The following is an 18,290-nucleotide window of genomic DNA, read 5'->3' on the forward strand; positions in this document are numbered from 1 at the left end:
ATGAAAGGGTTGCATAATTTGATTGGTTTTTTCCTACTTTTACGGCTTGTAAACGGTTGGCCAGGTACGATGTCAGCCAGGTCTTAACATCGCAGTTTAAACCAAATGATTCATCTAATCGTTTAATAAGAAAGTCATGGTCAATCGTGTCAAATGCAGCACTCATGTCCAAGACTGAAAGAAGTGCCAGTTTACCCGACTCAATGGCAGTAGTTATGTCCGACAAAACACGTAGTAACCCGGTTTCTGTGGAGTGGAACCGTCTGTATGCAGATTGGTATTTAGTTAATAACTCATTTGAATTTAAGTGACATATGACCTGTGAGGCAGCGATTTTTTCTAATATTTTTGATATAAAAGGCAGATTTGAAACAGGTCGGTAATTTGAAAGATCTTCAGCGTCCAGTTGTGGTTTTTTTAATAATGGAGTTACGATAGCTGATTTAAGGGATTTTGGAAAGTCACCCGTGCTAAGTGACTTATTGAAAAGATGAACTAAAAAGGGAGCAATTTCATTGCAACACTTTTTCAGTAGCCACGTTGGAATAGGGTCGAGCGAACACTGCTTGTTCGGTGAAGTAAGAATTAATTTCCTTACTTCTTCTAGGGATGTAGGTTTGAAGGCAGAAAGGTTTTCTCTATTGCATTTAGTAAAATACGGTGGTGGAGCGTAGGTTGTTAGGGCTCGTATTGACTCAATTTTGTCAAGGAAAAACTTGGAGAAGATTTCCGGAGCTATGTCGATTGTATTTGGTGCATGGACATCAGCAATGACTGTCTTAACCGAGTTCCAAAGACTACGTGGATTTTGACGCTCTGAAGTGATCCTATTTGTCCAATATTCAGACCTTTTTGAACGGATTAAGATCGTGTACTCTTTTTGAGCCTGTATCCAATCGTTCCGTGATGTAACCCCCGAGTGTCTGTAGGACCTCTCCAATTTACGCATCAATCTCTTCTGGCTCCGACATTCTTCGTCAAACCAGGCATCAGATTTTCGTAGACGCCGAGTTTTTGTAGAAATTGGAGCATATGTATTTAAAAGGGTTGAAAGGATGGTGTTATAATCTGCTGCTAGTTTGGTTGGCGACTCTGTTTCCCATGCGCTATGTGTACAGAGCGGAGAAGCTTTTAGTTCTGACAGGAAGTCGTCAAAGTTAAAACCGCGCCATGCTCTTGATGTGATAGTAACGTAAGGAATTTTCGGTGGGTTAAAATCGATTTCTGCGCGAATAAGTCGATGGTCTGATAGTCCTACATCCACACTATCCGCTACCAGAAACGGACCGCTTGACTTTGAGATAAAAATGTCCAAAGTTCCGCCAGCATCGTGAGTTGGGGAATTAACCCATTGACGGCATCCGAAGCAGTCTAATAAATCAGTGAATTTAAGAGTATTTGGTGATTCTAGACGCTCTAAGTGAATGTTAATGTCACCTGTTATGAAAATATTATCGGAAAGTCCCACAACCCGCTCGAGAAAACACGAAAATTCATTAAAAAAGTCCAAAGTGATTTGTTTTGAACCAGGCCGGTATAGGGTAAATAAAATGAATGATGCTCCTGCAGACGAAACTCGGCATCCCAAGTGCTCAAAGGTTCGGTATGCACCAATTGACACCCTTGTTAAACGCAAGCCCTGGCGACCTAAAATCACGATACCCCCGTGATTTACGCTAGCGATGTTGTCATCCCGAGAAATTGTTGCTTTAGGTCGGGCTTCTTCTAGCACGACATAACCTAAAGCTCGGAGTCTCTTTATTGAAAAAGAGTCACTATTTTCGTGCCAAGTCTCAGTTATGGCCAGGACATGAAGATTCTGTTCGTTGAAAACCTCCCCTACCTCCTCTATCTTGTTATTGAGAGATCTAACATTCCAGGATCCTATACCTAGTTGACGGCTCTTAAAGTTTGCATGCCGTTGTATACAAGCATTAACTGATTGTTCTTATGCTTTTCATTTCGTGGCTGTTAAGTATAAAAAATAGTTTTGGTCAAAATAATTGTATTCGAGATTATGAAAGTCTATAGAATCTGATGATTGAGTAGAGTAATGCGGCGGTTACGGAAATTATATGTCTATGCTTAGACACATCAGTTAATTTAACCCTATTTAGATGAAAAAATAAAGACAATAATAATTGTGGTATTCATTTGGTAAAATGGAGTAAGATAACAGTTTTTTACCAAAGAGTTCAAAGGAGTGTGGCTGGGATGAAATCAAATATTTTAATTTTATTTTTCAATTTATTCTTATTTATTAAAACATTTTAAGATGTTTTGGTTAGTTAAAAAAAAACATTTTTTGGAGGTTCCCATATAAGTGAGGAGGCTGATTTCATTCAGTGTCCCGGTCTTGTGATCTAGGAGGTATAAAAAATAGTTTTGGTCAAAATAATTGTATTCGAGATTATGAAAGTCTATAGAATCTGATGATTGAGTAGAGTAATGCGGCGGTTACGGAAATTATATGTCTATGCTTAGACACATCAGTTAATTTAACCCTATTTAGATGAAAAAATAAAGACAATAATAATTGTGGTATTCATTTGGTAAAATGGAGTAAGATAACAGTTTTTTACCAAAGAGTTCAAAGGAGTGTGGCTGGGATGAAATCAAATATTTTAATTTTATTTTTCAATTTATTCTTATTTATTAAAACATTTTAAGATGTTTTGGTTAGTTAAAAAAAAACATTTTTTGGAGGTTCCCATATAAGTGAGGAGGCTGATTTCATTCAGTGTCCCGGTCTTGTGATCTAGGAGGTTTTGGCGTCACTAGTGTTAGCTTAAAGTAGAACGCTACAAGTCGAAACCGGCGAGCGTCACTCGGGCTAGCAGAAATTGGAACGCATTTAGCTCGCGAGCGTGGCTCGTTTAAAAGCATGAAGTGGTTTTAATGACACTTTATCTAATCACACAGTGCACAAAGAAAGCGTGAAAGACAAAAACAAATGCCAGTTTGTAAAAGGGAATAAGTGTGGGTTTCGCGATATAGGTATTTGTTGAAAAATTTTAAGAATGTCAATTTTTTATACTTTATTTTACCCACGACGAAAATGAAAATTGCGGAAATTCATGTAGAATGACCTATAGGAAGCTTTACACAGAGGGAATGAAGAAGGTGACGGCCTCTGTGGTCAAGGGTAAGGTTCTCAACTAGTAACCCGGAGGTCGCGACTTCAAATCCCAGCGTACGCAAATAAATGTTATTCGATTGATTTGTTTTATGTCACGATTTAATCATTTAAAATAATAAAAGGTATATTTGTGGCACATTCCAGAGAAAAAGACACTCATATTTCATTAAATAAAAAATATACGCTTCATAATATGATATGATGTATGCTTTACCTTACCTACCTGTTTAATATTGAAACAATTTAATGATTATTTCACATCCCAGTTTCTGCTCAAATTGTCTTTCCCTTGTTTTTTTCCCGTTCCTTAAAGACTTACCTAAGAAGAAAGAACAATTTTAAAAATACAGTCTCAGTGTCAGTTTTTAACAGTGTATTTTTTTATGATTAGAATTTTCATCGTAGCTGAGGGTGCAAGTTATTTCGCTTCTCGTATCAATAATCTCGTGAAAATCCATTGTACATTATTGTCATGTGGTGATTGTAAACAGAGTTCGTGTTGTGAAAATTTCTGACTTTATTGGTGCTTATAAAAAGTACATCTATGAACTACGAGTATAAGTAGTGTGTAAAAGGTGATATGGTATGTTTTTTAAGGAGTTTAAAAATGGTTGTCGAAGGACCTTGAATGTTAGTGTAATTACCACTGCACATAAGACAATATTGACCGGTCGGTGGCCGAGTTGACATCGCGCTTGGGTCCCACTCAGTCGTAGTGTGTTCAATTCCTCGGCTGACTAAGTCTTCCAATCACAACACAAGCAAAATTTTCAACTTAATGTGGTGGTAGTAGGAGATTTTAAAATATTGTCAGGTTATTCGTAACCCGGGAATGTTTATCTTTCTTTAAAAATATATATATATTATTTTGTTTGGATAAGGAAGGACTCACCATTAGAAAAAGGGGCACTCGTTTTCTTTCTGTTTATGCTCCTCAGGGATCACGGAGGTGGCATTGAACACGAAGCGGTTTTGCATGAGATAGGTGCGAATGTAAAATGTAATAAGATAAGCGAGATAAGATCTCGCGCGAATGCGGTTTATAGGGAGCTATGCGGTGCGGGTTATTGTAACAGACTGACTACTCAATGTGCAGCAAAAGTAGGACTAGGAACAAAAATATTATCTCAGTACAGTGGTCGCATGTGGTGTCGCATACATAGGTGTTCATGAGATGTATGTGTAAATTAATGTATAATTCGTAATGGCGTAACCAATAAGTGAGCCACGGAATCTTCCAGAAACCAGCAGGACTCCAAAAGAAACAAACATCATCAACAGCTGAAAGCTTCTTTTCCTCTTTCCTCGTATTCCTTATAACACGATTGCCTGATCTTTTCTTTTCGTTTAAATTCAGTCCATTTCAAATATCAATCGGGTATTAAACACTTCCTCTCTGGGTGTAACTTATTGTGAGATAGGTAATAAGATAAATAGACCCTTAAATTAACTTTCCCTTTTACCCATTTTTTGTTATTCAGTTTGCTAGATCTATATGGCGCAATTTATTAAGTTAGCAGAGGAGATCTGCTTAGGACACCGATTGTTACCATGTAATGTACCTGCTGCAATCAAAACCTTAGATTAATATTAATTAAAGTAATACAAATATAATCATACATTAAAGAAACATTTTAAATGGACATCACAGAGCCATGTCGAAAGATTAATTTTAAAAAAGTGAAATGAAAACAATCAAAGTAACCAACTACAAAAATAAAATTAATATAATATTATTATAATTTTTGCTAATAATCTCATCTTAAAAATTATTCTAAATTCAATGACATTATGATTTCATTAAACTTTTTTTAAATATTTTTGATTTATTTTATAAAATACAATATAATTATTTAAATTTAAATTATAAGAACATATTTCTAATAATAATACTCGTGTGTAAAGGGAATTAAAGTGTAAATTAATTAATAATTAATTTAATTAAATAAAAACTATTCTACTTTTTTTGTGTATTACAGACTGTGTGTCCATTTACAATACACATGTAACATTAATTACATATAGATCATACGAAACAATGAAAGAAAAAATAATAGAAATAACAAGTTATAAATAGTGATTTTTGGCATTGACATGCCTCTTGAATTCTTCAAGGCTACTATTAAAAATATCGATAATCTTGGAGGCGTTGTTTAACAGCGCCATACCTCGTGTCATGCTATGCCGAGCCAGTACGTCATTAAATGACATTGTAATTTCGTTCACCTATCTTAAGATTGAACAGTTATTTTGAATATATTTATTAGTCAGTGTTAACCGAGTCATTTTGGCGAAACGCATTGCGTATAGTTAAAACCAGTTTTAACTGACATTCATTTTGTAGGTATTCAGGTATTTGAGGTATTTCGAGGTAAAAGAGGTATTCAGTATAACCTAGTTTTAACTGGTAAGAACGCGTTCTAACGGGTTTTCAGTTAGAACGCATACATATATACCACTTCAATATATGTTCTTAGCGTAAACGCATTTTTTTCAGTTAGTTTTTTTCCTGTTATTCTGTAAAACTAATCCGCCTCTGCCAGGCATAGTTCTGTTTTACAATTGCCTCGAGTGCAAACGGCGCCGACGGAAAACTCGGCAAAGTGTTGCAAAATGACAACAAACGAACGCCTCGCTAACGCTAATGCTTCCGGGCCATTTTCATACAACTGCCGATTCAAAGAAACGACCCTTTATTTTTAGCTCATGGTTCATTGTTGTATCCACAGTGGGACTATTTCCGACCAAGAAATAACAATTTTAATTGAAAAGCGTTTCCGTAATAGAGTGCTTTGTGAAATTCTCTTTGCACTACAACACGGAAGAAACTCACTGATATGAAATATCGCTAAATGATCAAATTCTGGACAAATTATCCTCTTATCTTGTTGAAAATGATATCTTGCTTTAGTGAATGATTTGATAAATTATCAGTAAAGCATGAATAGGGTATAAAGAAGTCGTAAGAAGTCGATATCTTGCTTTAGTGAATGATTTGATAAATTATCAGTAAAGCATAAAGAAGGGTATAAAGAGACTAACTGTTAAACTCGCCGGCAGGACGTACGTGTTTTTCGCCGCGCGCCGTAATTTTAATTTATTAAATAATTTACAAGTTTACAAGTTTATCCTAATGGATATCATCGAGGAAACGAATGCGCTTCGTTTGCTAACGATGGCCATCGAAGTTCTCTCGGTTAAAGTGGACAATTTAACTAGTGAGTTGAATGTTGTTAAAAATATTCTAAAAACGTCACCAGTAATTGTCGGTAGTTTGTACAATAGTGAAACTGCGGTTGCAGGTACATGTGTGCACAACATTCCCGTTCTCGCTACAGGCGACACACTCGGCCCGCCAGCGCCCCTCGTCACCGCCACCTCACCGCCCCCGCTCGCTGCTACCGCAGACAATACAACTGCAACTGCCGGGCCCGGTTTCTCCGTTCCGTTCCCCCCGCACGTCGACCCGTCTACTAAGCCGACTCATACCTCAGATGACACTACGAGTTTGGCCGTCGGAAAAATAATAACCCGCTCACAGGCTGCAAAAGCCTCCCAAAGAGGGAAAAAAACGAGTAACGCTTCAGACAAGGGACAATCTTCTTCCCCTTATGCTTCATCCCGAAGTACTCCTGATGTGACACCCGTTGCGTCTACCTCCACAGCGTCTACCTCCACGCCATCTGATAGTGATGCGCTGCCACCGGCCGGCGGAACTGATGTGGATGCACCGCCCCCGCCCGATGGAGCTAAAGCAGATGCACCGCCCTTACGTCAAACTCCAGGAAATCAACCTTGGACTTTGATTAATCGTAATCGTAAACGGCGTCCCATCACCGTACGAGGTAGTCAAAAGGACCAGGAGGAAGTGAAATACTTCCATCTTTACCCCTTGCATCCAGACACTACAGTAGATGACTTAACATCACACCTCAAAACAATAAGTAAATCTGTCAGTATCTCCTCATTTAAGATAACAAAAATCAAAACGAGGGGAGAATATGCATCATTTAAAATCGGTGTACCCGGGTCAGCGGTGGCAGAATTACTGCAGTCTAAGCATTGGCCTAAGCATTCGTTCTTAAAAGAATGGGTCAATAAAGTAATTACACCACGGCTACCAAATATTAAACATAGTTGACAGTACAATAGTTTTCATTTCTTTTACCAAAACGTTAGGGGACTAAAAACTAAATGTTCTCTATTTTATTCTAACGTTTTGGTAAACAATTACGATGTAATAGGGCTCACTGAGACTTGGCTGAACTCCAGTGTGTGCAACCAGGAGTTATTCGATGACAGCTTCCAAGTGTACAGAAAGGACAGAGATAGTGGTAGTGGCCACAGACAAGGCGGAGGCTGCCTTTTGGCTGTCAAAACTAAGTTTAAGGCTGAACACATGCCTGATCTGGAAGCTGACATCGAAGACTTGTGGATAAAAATTACAATCGATTTGTTTGTTACTTTTATATGTGTAATATATTTTCCACCGGTATCAACTCTGGAAACATATCAACTATTCTTCGATAAGTTTCACGAAAACGTGGATCTTCTCGGAGGAAGGAATATTATTGTTTTGGGAGATTTCAACATCCATTCAGCGCGTAGCTGCAAGGATGTTGAAAATGACCTCAATTTTTTATGCGAAGTGTTTGGGCTCACCCAGAACAATGGTATTCCCAATTCTGAGTTGAGGATGTTGGATCTAGTTTTGTGTAACATTGAATTAAATGTCATACATAGCGATTCTCCCCTCGTATATGAGGACAAATATCACCCCGCATTGGAGTTCCGGTATTCTTGTAAAAAGCCTCCGAAGACTACCAAATTACCTAAAACTACAGACGGCACTTTGCGGGGATGGATTTTTGGTAGGGGTGATTTTGTCAAACTTTATCAGATGATGAGCCAATTGGATTGGCATGAACTTTCTAAATTCGATACCGTTAATGAGGCGCTACACCATTTTTATTCATGTATATATAATGTATTTGACGCTTGCTTCCCTAGGAAACCTCCCAACAGAGGTGGACGTAGGTATCCGAAGTGGTTCACTAGAGATACCATCAGGAGCATTGAGATAAAACATGCTCACCATAAAAAATGGAAAGCTACTGGTGACCAAAATGAGTATGAAATGTTCAGTAACCTCAGAGCAGTTGTTAGAAGAAATGTTCATATAGCATTCCGAACGTATGTCAACTCAATAGAAAGTGATATCAAGCATGATCCCAAGGCATTTTGGGACTACGTAAAATCACTGCGCAAAGATGGTGGTATAACAGACATCATGATGCATGGTGATCGGGAAGTTAGAGGAGCGGATATAGCCAATGCATTTGCAACTCATTTCCAATCAGTGTACAGTAATGAGCCTCCATGACTAAATCCCATTTCTGCTTCCAAGATGAATGTGAAGGGAGCTCAAAACATTGATATAAGTCATATTGACGAATCAGATGTTAAATCTTCAATTAATAACATGAAACATACACATTCACTTGGGCCAGACTTTCTTCCAGTATTTTTTTTAAAAGGATGTGTTGAATTTTTAAAAATGCCACTTAGTTTTATATTCAACCTATCTTTAGATACTGGTGTATTTCCTGATTCCTGGAAAGTCTCAAAAATTTGTCCCATTTTCAAAAGTGGATCAAAGACATCTGTCGAAAATTTCAGGCCAGTGGCAATACTTTCCGCCCCGGCTAAGTTATTCGAATCGATAATTCATAAACATGTGCTGTTTCAAGTAGAGCCTTTCTTAATATCGGAACAGCATGGGTTTAGAAAAGGTCGATCAACAGATACTAACCTACTGGTACTCACAGATTATGTTTCCAAATCTTTAGATAAGGGCTACCAAGTAGATTGCTCATATAATGATTTTTCGAAGGCATTTGATACCGTAAACCATGACATATTATTGAATAAATTGTCAACTATAGGTTTTTCTTTACGGTTTCTCATATTCTTTGCAAGCTATTTTACTGGAAGAAAGCAATTTGTATCTCATGGAATATTCATGTCAAAATTATTCCTTGTACTCTCAGGCGTTCCACAGGGCTCTAATTTAGGACCGCTCCTCTTTCTAATTTTTATTAACGATATTACAGAAAATATTCTGCATTCCAGGTCACTTCTTTTTGCTGATGACCTAAAACTATTCTTGGAAATTAAAACTTTAGAAGACTGCATTCGACTCCAATCGGACATTAATAGAATTGTTGACTGGAGTAAACGGAATCGAATCGAATTCAATGTTTCTAAATGTTTCATTCTTTCTTTCACAAGGGCACGTCATACTTGGTTTTACCGGTATACCATGAATACCCGAAGTTTAAAACGTGTCTCCACTATGAAAGATCTTGGCATCATGTTTGATAGTAGGCTGACATTTCATACTCATATCGAAATGACGTGTAGTGCTTCACTGAAAATGCTGGGCTTCGTCCTACGCACTGCGATGAATTTTAGAGACACCCGGGTTCTCCAAGTGCTATACATTGCGTTGGTTAGGAGTAGGCTTGAGAGTGGGTCGGTGGTTTGGAGCCCACATCAGGTGAAGTATTCCCTCATGTTGGAGAGAGTGCAGAAGAAATTTCTGAGATTCCTCTACCTGAGGGAGTATGGCTACTACCCGTGGCTCTATCCTACTGACTTTCTCTTGGGCATGCTCGGTATGAACCATCTACGGGTCAGAAGAGATGTGCATATTGTATCACACTTCTTCAAACTGATTCGTGGATGGTTAGTAAATCCGACTATCATGGAGAGTATTAGTCTCTATGTTCCTGATGGTTATCTCCGTCACCGACAGCATAGACTGTTTTATCTCCCGGCCTGCAGGACTAACTTGCCAATGGTCATGCCGGTGGGGAGAGCAGTCTTGCTGTTGAACAGAATTAATTCGGATATCGACATATTTAGCATCGGTGAAGCTGCCTTTAAAAGGCAAGCTCTATTGATGCTGGTATAGTTTATACACCACTTATTATGTAATACCATTTTACAAATGTACTTAAAAACGAAATAAAATGTAATTTTGTAATGTTTTTAAAGGAATAAACTAATTGAATTGAATTGAAAAAAAAAAAAGTCGGAACACGTGTTGTTTAAAATAATAATACGTGTTCAGATATATATGAATGACTAATATTTTACTGGGAAATGATCATGCGGTCACATTTTTGACTTAATAAAAAGGCAGAACTCATTTTTTTTTACGTGAAGAAAAGATTACTTAGTTAGTAGGGAAAGACTTTTTACAAATTCAAAAATGAAAAATTCGAATTCAGTATCAAAATGAAGTTCCAGAGTTTATAACCTTTCTTCTACGTAGCATCGATAAATTGATATTTCGCTCTTCACAGGCCAACATGCCAAACAAAACGTTTGTAACCAAGTGGGTCTTCCGACGAACCCATGATTTTTCTGTCTTATGGGCTTTTAAACTATAGAAATCCAAAATTATTCAGTCTACAATTAAGAGTAACTTGTGTATTTGCGCAGGAATACGTAAAATACTAAAATGATATGTCAAGTATTTAAGCTAATATAAGTAGGATAATAATTTTGAGTACTACCTACTCCCCCACTTTGCTGCGGGATAGTTAAAAAGGAACGAACGATCAAAGAATCTAAACTATTTTTGAATGACTAAAGGCGTTCTATTTGTCATTCATAGATAGATTTTTGAACACGTGACGTTTAGCACCACCATCATTAACATATTGCTTCTAATTCGAATTTGTGAAAATATTACATTAAAAAAGGCGGAATTGCTGGTGTCTACGTCAGATAGTGAATAAGATTTAAAAAAATAGCCAGAAATTAGCCAAAAGTTAGAAAGGTACCGACTTCCTACGAATAGTTTTTTTCTTCCTTAAGGCGATGCACTACGTCGATTAATATTTTAAATTGAGCCGCTATCAATAATAACCCTTACGTAGATGGCGATAAGGTTTAAATTCCCGCTTAACACCATCCGCCTGTTTTGATTTATGCAAGAAAAAAACATGGCCAAAAAGTGCATTTAATTTTATTTTGTGGATGTTCAGGCATAAATATTTAATTTTTTTTCGATCATTTTATAAATAACTTAATTTTCCACACTATGCAATAAAATCATAACCGAAAATGGGTTCGTAGGAGATTTTCAACTTTAAAGCAGTTTTCATATGCCTTTTTTTGTGAGGCTGAAGGTAGTGGGGAGACAGATGATATGGGAAAGAGGTGTTGGAGTACCTGGCTTCATAGATGTAGTCACCAAACACGGCTAAAGCCATATCAAGCAACCTTTAATTGTGGTATTACACCAGGCCGATAATGAGAGTATCTTCCAATCTGGAACGTATTGCAAGTATACTATTTATCATTTTAATTAAATAAATTGTAAAATAACACAGATTCATCACACAAAGTTACTTGCGCACGCCGGGACTTGAACTGCTAGCCAAAAGCCTTACCACCCGAGCGCGGAGGCCATCTGTGGATTCAGAAGGTAAGTTGAAAGATTTTTTCTTATTTAATTTAGTTTATTTAATTAATATTGTAAAGAATCCCTGATGTGATATCTATGTTAGGTTAGGTGCTTTAAAAAGGTTTGGGACAACGGTTTAGGATTAGCATAATACAGTATTTAAAAGAAAGATCGTTAGTTTAATTTGGTATACCTAATATTGTGTACAGTAAGCCAAAGCGTTTAATCTTTTATAACATTGGTATATACGGTAGTTATTAGAACATGAAAAAGGTTCGCAATGCCTATATGATTATTCTAATTATTAATAATTGGCTTATTTCCTACCAATTTACATCAGTCATTTTCTACACTAAGTAGAATTATTTGATTGATCAAATATAATTTGGCTCTAGGGATTAACATATTATTTCGCTTGGGTTCCTCTGAACTTCTGTTCAATGATAATTTGTCTCCAATTTAATATATTATAAGAATAAACATAGGGTACCAATTTATGAAAATCAAATAAAAATAATTTGTACAATTTTACTTTTTCTTTGAGTACAAATTTATGAGAATAAAACAAGAATAATTGGTACGATTTTACTTTTTCTGTGGGTATTAATCTATGAAAATCAAAAAAGAATAATTGGCAAGATTTTACTTTTTTTTTGGTTACCAATTTTCGAGAATCAAACAAGAATAATTGTTACGATTTTACTCAATTTAAAAGGTTTAATTTCATCTGGCTAATGTACGAGTATTTGGTTTTGGGAACAAACTGCCCGTAGAGTCAGTTTGTTCATTTTTCCGAACAGCTCATATGGTCTTATGGAAATTGCTGTCTTCCTTACCGTCGTAGTTAGAAATATGAAATTAACAGTGTTAGAAAGAGAAAACACCAAGCTTTATATTCAAATACAGTAGTTAACCACAGATTAATTAAAATGTTAACCCCTATGAAATGTTCCGAATGAAAAATTTCATCTTTTTGAATTTTTTACTTATTATTTTTAAATAAAACTTAAAAAAAGTGAGATGGCATGAATTTTTAGTAATACATTTATGTATTTTTTGTTATGAGTAATATTAGAACAGTACTTAAACGAAAAAACGAAATTTTTTTTTTTTTGTTTCAAAATTTTAATATTTCAAGAATTATGTTTATTTAAAAAAAAATAATTTTAAAGCGTATTTTATCAAATTTCATAAAAAGATTTTAGTTTTTGGATACGTTTAGAAATATCCCATTTATTTGGATTTTACTGAGACTTTCTGACAGCATCTTTAAGAAATATAACTGTCAAAATGCCAGAGGCCTGAAAGGTTAAACACATTATGCTATAAAGCGAAAACTCTTAAACGGTAAGCAATGACGTCATGAAGAATCGATGATAACTTAAGTTTTTTTCGCACAGAATGTATAGAACACAAAAAAATTTAGCTTGCAAATTCGTCATCAGTTATAGATCTTAGAAATAATCTGATAGTATTAATACCCTTGCGTCTGGACGATGTAGGCCCTCTGATTGGTCGAATTCAAATAGTATGTTTCGCTTAAATCCCGAAGCAGGCAAAATTCGACCACTCTGCCCCTCTGACGGTATAAGAACGAACCAAATGACTGGCGCGTATATTTAAATATGCATCTAACCAACGCAAAATTACGGGACCATTAACAAACGTTTAATATGAAGATTTCTTCTGGAAGCTTATCACTTTGTGATGGCATTATTTATTTTATGAAAACATAAATAACTTTGTTTACATACAACCTCCACATGTTACATGAACGAAGTTCACCTCATCAGGAGTAAGTAGACATTGAAGTCAAAAATTAAATATAAATTACAATTGGAAAGAAGAAGTGGTAGTAAGGGGGAGGGGTAAGAGTGGGCAGAAGTGGGAATTACAATATCGTTAGACCGGAAAGACCAGTTGAGTGGGAAAATATTTAAAAGAGGGTTTATATTTTTTTTGCTTATTAATTATATTTGATTTTATATTGACATGTTTTCTTATTTCTAAAATATCAAACATATTTATTTGCAATGCTTTTTATCCTGTGTGAAGTATTTTAAGACCTGAATTTTTATCAAGTGTGATCATTATTCAAAAGATGATCAAACTCAGATTCACTATTTCCATTTAGAGCTTCGAGATATTCTTTAGTTCTGACTTCAAAGTTTCTATTGGTTCTACATTTGTAAAAGAAATTACAATCATCCCAATTGAGTTTATAAACTCCCGATTTTTTTGTTTGGTTATCGATATCTTTATTGTTAAGAATATATTTCTTCATTCTGTTAGTAGTGTAAAACGCCGGTTGAATAGTACCAGGAAAGTTTTTATTTTTAATTTTGGAAATATCGTTATCCACAAATAGAATTCTACGCCATTGTTTATATCTATCTTTAGAAATAGGGTAAATTTACCATTTGTAGAGATCATGTTTAATTTTTTTATTTAGTATTTCAACTATCAATTTATTAGAATAACCGTTATAAAATGCTTTTTGTTTTATAAAATATATTGTTTTAGGGTTATATGCTATTTGTTTTTTCGGGTCTTAAAATACTTCACACAGGATATAAAACATCGCAAATAAATAATTTATATTTTTAGAAATTAGAAAACATGTTAATATAAAAGTAGATATAATAAACAAGATTTAAAAAAAATACTCTTTTTTAAATATTTTCCCACTCAACTGGTCTTTTCCGTCTAACGATATTGTAATTCCTAATCCTGATAAACCCCGCCCACTCTAACCTCTCCCCCCCTTCCACTTCTTCTTTCCAATTGTAATCTATATTTAATATTTGACTTCGGAGTATACTTACTCCTGATGAGGTGAACTTCGTTCATGAAACATGTAGTGGTTGTATATAATAAAGTTATGTAAACAAAGTTATTTGTGATTGAAATAAAGTTTAATAAGATTACATAATATTATCTATTTCCGTTGTATATCAATGCATATGTACGCAATAAAATGTTAACCTTATATTTATTTATTGGACAATTTTTATAGCGCCGTTTTTGTGAGATATCACCTCAGGGGCATATTAAATCTATTTACAATATATACTCACCCTCTCTCTGTGAATGACCTAATATGTATCACTAACAAGTATCACTTAAACTGGGCAAAGCCCAACCAAGTGCCGCCCGCAGGGCCTAGCAGCAAAAAACCCGCGGAGTGGGTTTTTATCTGCTAGTAATTTATTAATGTTTCAACAAAACAATATGATATGCTGTATTGGTCGTCCCGTAATGTATCTCAAAAAATTATGAAGAAACAATAAAAATCTAATGAATAAGATAAAAAGTGAACTACCGTTACCTATAGCTTATCGTGACAATAGTTACAAAACCAAATTTAGATTTATAACTTTATTAAGTCAAATGCTGTTGCTTGGCAACATTGCTTTAACATTAAAAAAACTGTTATACTATTTTCAATTACCTAGATTCGACTGTTGCGAACTTCTGCAACTCATAAACTTACGAATACCTACAATAACAACACGTCAAAATACACTATTCCACTGCAACACACATAAGCGTAATTACATTGCGAACTCCCCAATACAACGGTTTCACACTCTGGGAAACCAATACTTAGGTGATGTCGATATATTTAATATTAACTTTGCGAATGTTGTGGATTACGTAAAAGACTTATTTCAACACAATTCCTAAATGGAAGTTATATTTTTGTAAACCAGTCAAATCGCTGTATTTCTTAATTTATGTTCTTGTTATTTTTAATTTTGTTTCTTTCATATATTATTTTTTAATGTAATTTTATTTTTATTATTTCTTTCTTATGTTTCAAAACTGTCATTAAAATTGTACCACCTACATGTAAAAGCCCTATGGGCGTTAAATAAATAAATAAAAAATAAAAATAAATAAAATTAAAAAATTACCTGAATGAGCTTTTGAAAGAGGTTGTACTGCGAATATAATTTACAGGTTTTTAAGAGATGTACCTGACTTGCTTTTAGCTTCCGCATACCCAATTTCTGCAGATTTATAACAAGTTTCTCGTTAACTCTTTAAGTTTTTCCACAAAAAATATGTTATTTTTGAAGATAGTATTTGTAGATTTGTAATGCCAAAACGGTAATTATTTTTTTTATTTCCTTTATAGAAAAATATCATAAAGATAATACAGAAAATAATTTAAAAGACGATTTAATATGTTAAAGGCATGAAAAAAATCACAGTTAATCTTTAAATGCAACTTAAGCATTTGTCTTCTATTTCAAACGAGTCGTGTTCTATTAAATATTTGTACCATTTTCGCTTAATTCAATCCTTTTTTTTAAATATTAGCTCTCTCGTTATAACATTCATATTCACATATCTCCCTTTTAAACCATTTTTAAACGCTTACTACAGAGCCTTAAGCAATGGTTCCTGGGGTGATTTGGATAGAAAATGGTTAACTAAACTTTCGTCTCTGGTCAAATTTTCGTTTTTTTTCTGCCGAGTAACCGCCCAAACCACCCTATATCGACCTCAACTGTCCAATATCTACTGATATTATTAGTTTTTTTTTCGTGTTCAAAATAAGACAAATAAAAATGTCACCGAATACTAAAATGTCATTTACATTTTTTATTCCAAATAAACTCAGGAATCACAAGTGAAAGTTAAGTCAGGTACCTACTACCCACATAATACGCGCTGTATATTTAACAATATTCTCGGGTTATTCCCTTCTGCCTCTTCACAGTCAATATATATAAACGAAATAAAATTCAATCTTAGCATTGTGTTCTAGGCGTAAGAGTTGCTCCATCCCTATGGGGATGAAATATTTAAACTGAAAGCCTACCCAGCAACTAACTCGTGTTTATCTCCACCTTAACAAGTTGTGATATTTTTATTCGACCCATCAAAAGTCGGCTGAGATATAAGGACGCCCAATTTCGGAATTTCCAGAAGTTTTAGCAGCCTTAATCCTTCACAAGATTTCAGGTTGTTTTGCCATGTTGAAGTTTGAATAAAATTGGACTGAAAAATTGCCTTAGTAAGGGCACTTTCGAAGTTCCTAGATAAATTACGCAACATTGTGTAACTGAGAGTATTTAATATTATTATTGTAAATTCTGAATTTTAAACTACTGATATTTTGCCTTTACAATTATCTACACGAAAGAAACTTTGGTAAAATGGAAGCTTAAAGATAAGATTCTACATTATTCAAAAATATATTTTGAGGATTGTTCAAAACCATTAAAATCGAGTTGATAAAAAGAGTTGACTGAAATTTATAAAAATATATTTTTCATTTAGAATGTGATATGCATTTACAACTTAAATGATCGTCAAACAATGCTGTAGATCAGATCAAGTTGATTGAAAGGTATTTTGAAACATCGATCTCTCAACGCAATTAAATATTAATTTGCAATTTAATTTTGTAATAGCATTAAAAATATGTTTATGCCAGCAGTTTGTGCCCGATTTTTCGATTTGTGCCACCTGGTACAAACCATAAATTCTTCTAAACATTTAGAAATTAGATGATATTCAAATAAATTAATTAATATTTCATACTCACTATTGCTATCAAATCCAGTAATGAAATGGGGACAGGGCACGAATGCGGAGGAACCCGCAGTAGTGTGAGGCCAGCATAGCCAGCTGTCAAATATGCCACTGCAGTAGGAACCTAGAACAAATATAATTTGAATTCAAAATATGATCATTTTTATCAGTGTTATAAAATATATGCTTGGTGAAACAAAAGTGGCTTTGTTAAAAAAAAATGATTCTATGAGATGATTTATTACCACCCGTTAAAGGCTTTTACAAGTATATTCATTTTATACATAAATTAATTATTTTGTTTACACCACTTTTAATTAATAATAATTCACATGTTTCAAAGCCTTAAATTAGTCACTTTGTTTACACCATTTTTAATTAATAATAATCTACATGTTTCAAAGCCAATGGATTCTTCGGCGGGATAGTTAAAATTAACAATTACTTTATAATATATGATATATTTTATATTTTTAAATTACTTTACTATATTTATATAATTTACTTTATTGATATTGTATCCCTGTATTTTTTTTTATATAATATACTCATAAACGGAAAAGTACATAGATGTGACAAATTATTGTACAAATATAAAATGGATTTGGTACATTATATACGTTTTACATTATATTATGACACTTTCAGCTATATAATTTCATCAAATAAATTAGCTCTACTGGATAATACTAAAAAAACTGTAAGGACGGGTTGTTTCGCAGAATTTGAACAATACATCAATTTTCAAAGTTAATTTTCAAGATCTGTGAAAGTTCTATTCATGTTCTGTTATTATATCACTATAAGACAGCGGCTTCACAGAACTCAAATAATAACAGAACTTGAATAGAACTTTCACAGAACATGAAAATTAACTTAAAATTTGATGAATAGTTCACATTCTGTTCATAGTTAGTTGGCCTTAGTTAGCTTATGTTGTAAAATTTATAATTATCTCTTTGTAAATTACACATATTATTATGGTATAAAGCTAAAAAAACTTAGCCAACCCGTCGCTGTTTTCTATCTGTCTTCACTTTTAAGTTCTCCTAAAATTATATTTCAGTTATAATATTATTATATTACAGTTGTAATATTATTATAAATTATATTACAGTTATAATG

The 18,290-nt window shown here is 34.2% G+C and overlaps 1 protein-coding gene across 1 annotated transcript in view; it reads right to left on the reverse strand.

Annotated features, from left to right (window-relative positions):
• Dh31-R (Diuretic hormone 31 Receptor) overlaps window positions 1–18,290 on the reverse strand; it is a 545,747-nt gene that overhangs the window by 229,445 nt on the left and 298,012 nt on the right. The window contains exon 3 of the mRNA XM_089636652.1: window positions 17,179–17,289. Coding sequence (XP_089492778.1) covers window positions 17,179–17,289 — 111 coding nt within the window. The remainder of the gene's footprint in view (window positions 1–17,178; window positions 17,290–18,290) is intronic.

The sequence above is a fragment of the Hesperophylax consimilis genome, chromosome 10, assembly GCF_061612785.1.
Source record: "Hesperophylax consimilis isolate HC1 chromosome 10, BYU_Hcon_1.0, whole genome shotgun sequence".
Lineage (NCBI taxonomy): Eukaryota > Metazoa > Arthropoda > Insecta > Trichoptera > Limnephilidae > Hesperophylax > Hesperophylax consimilis.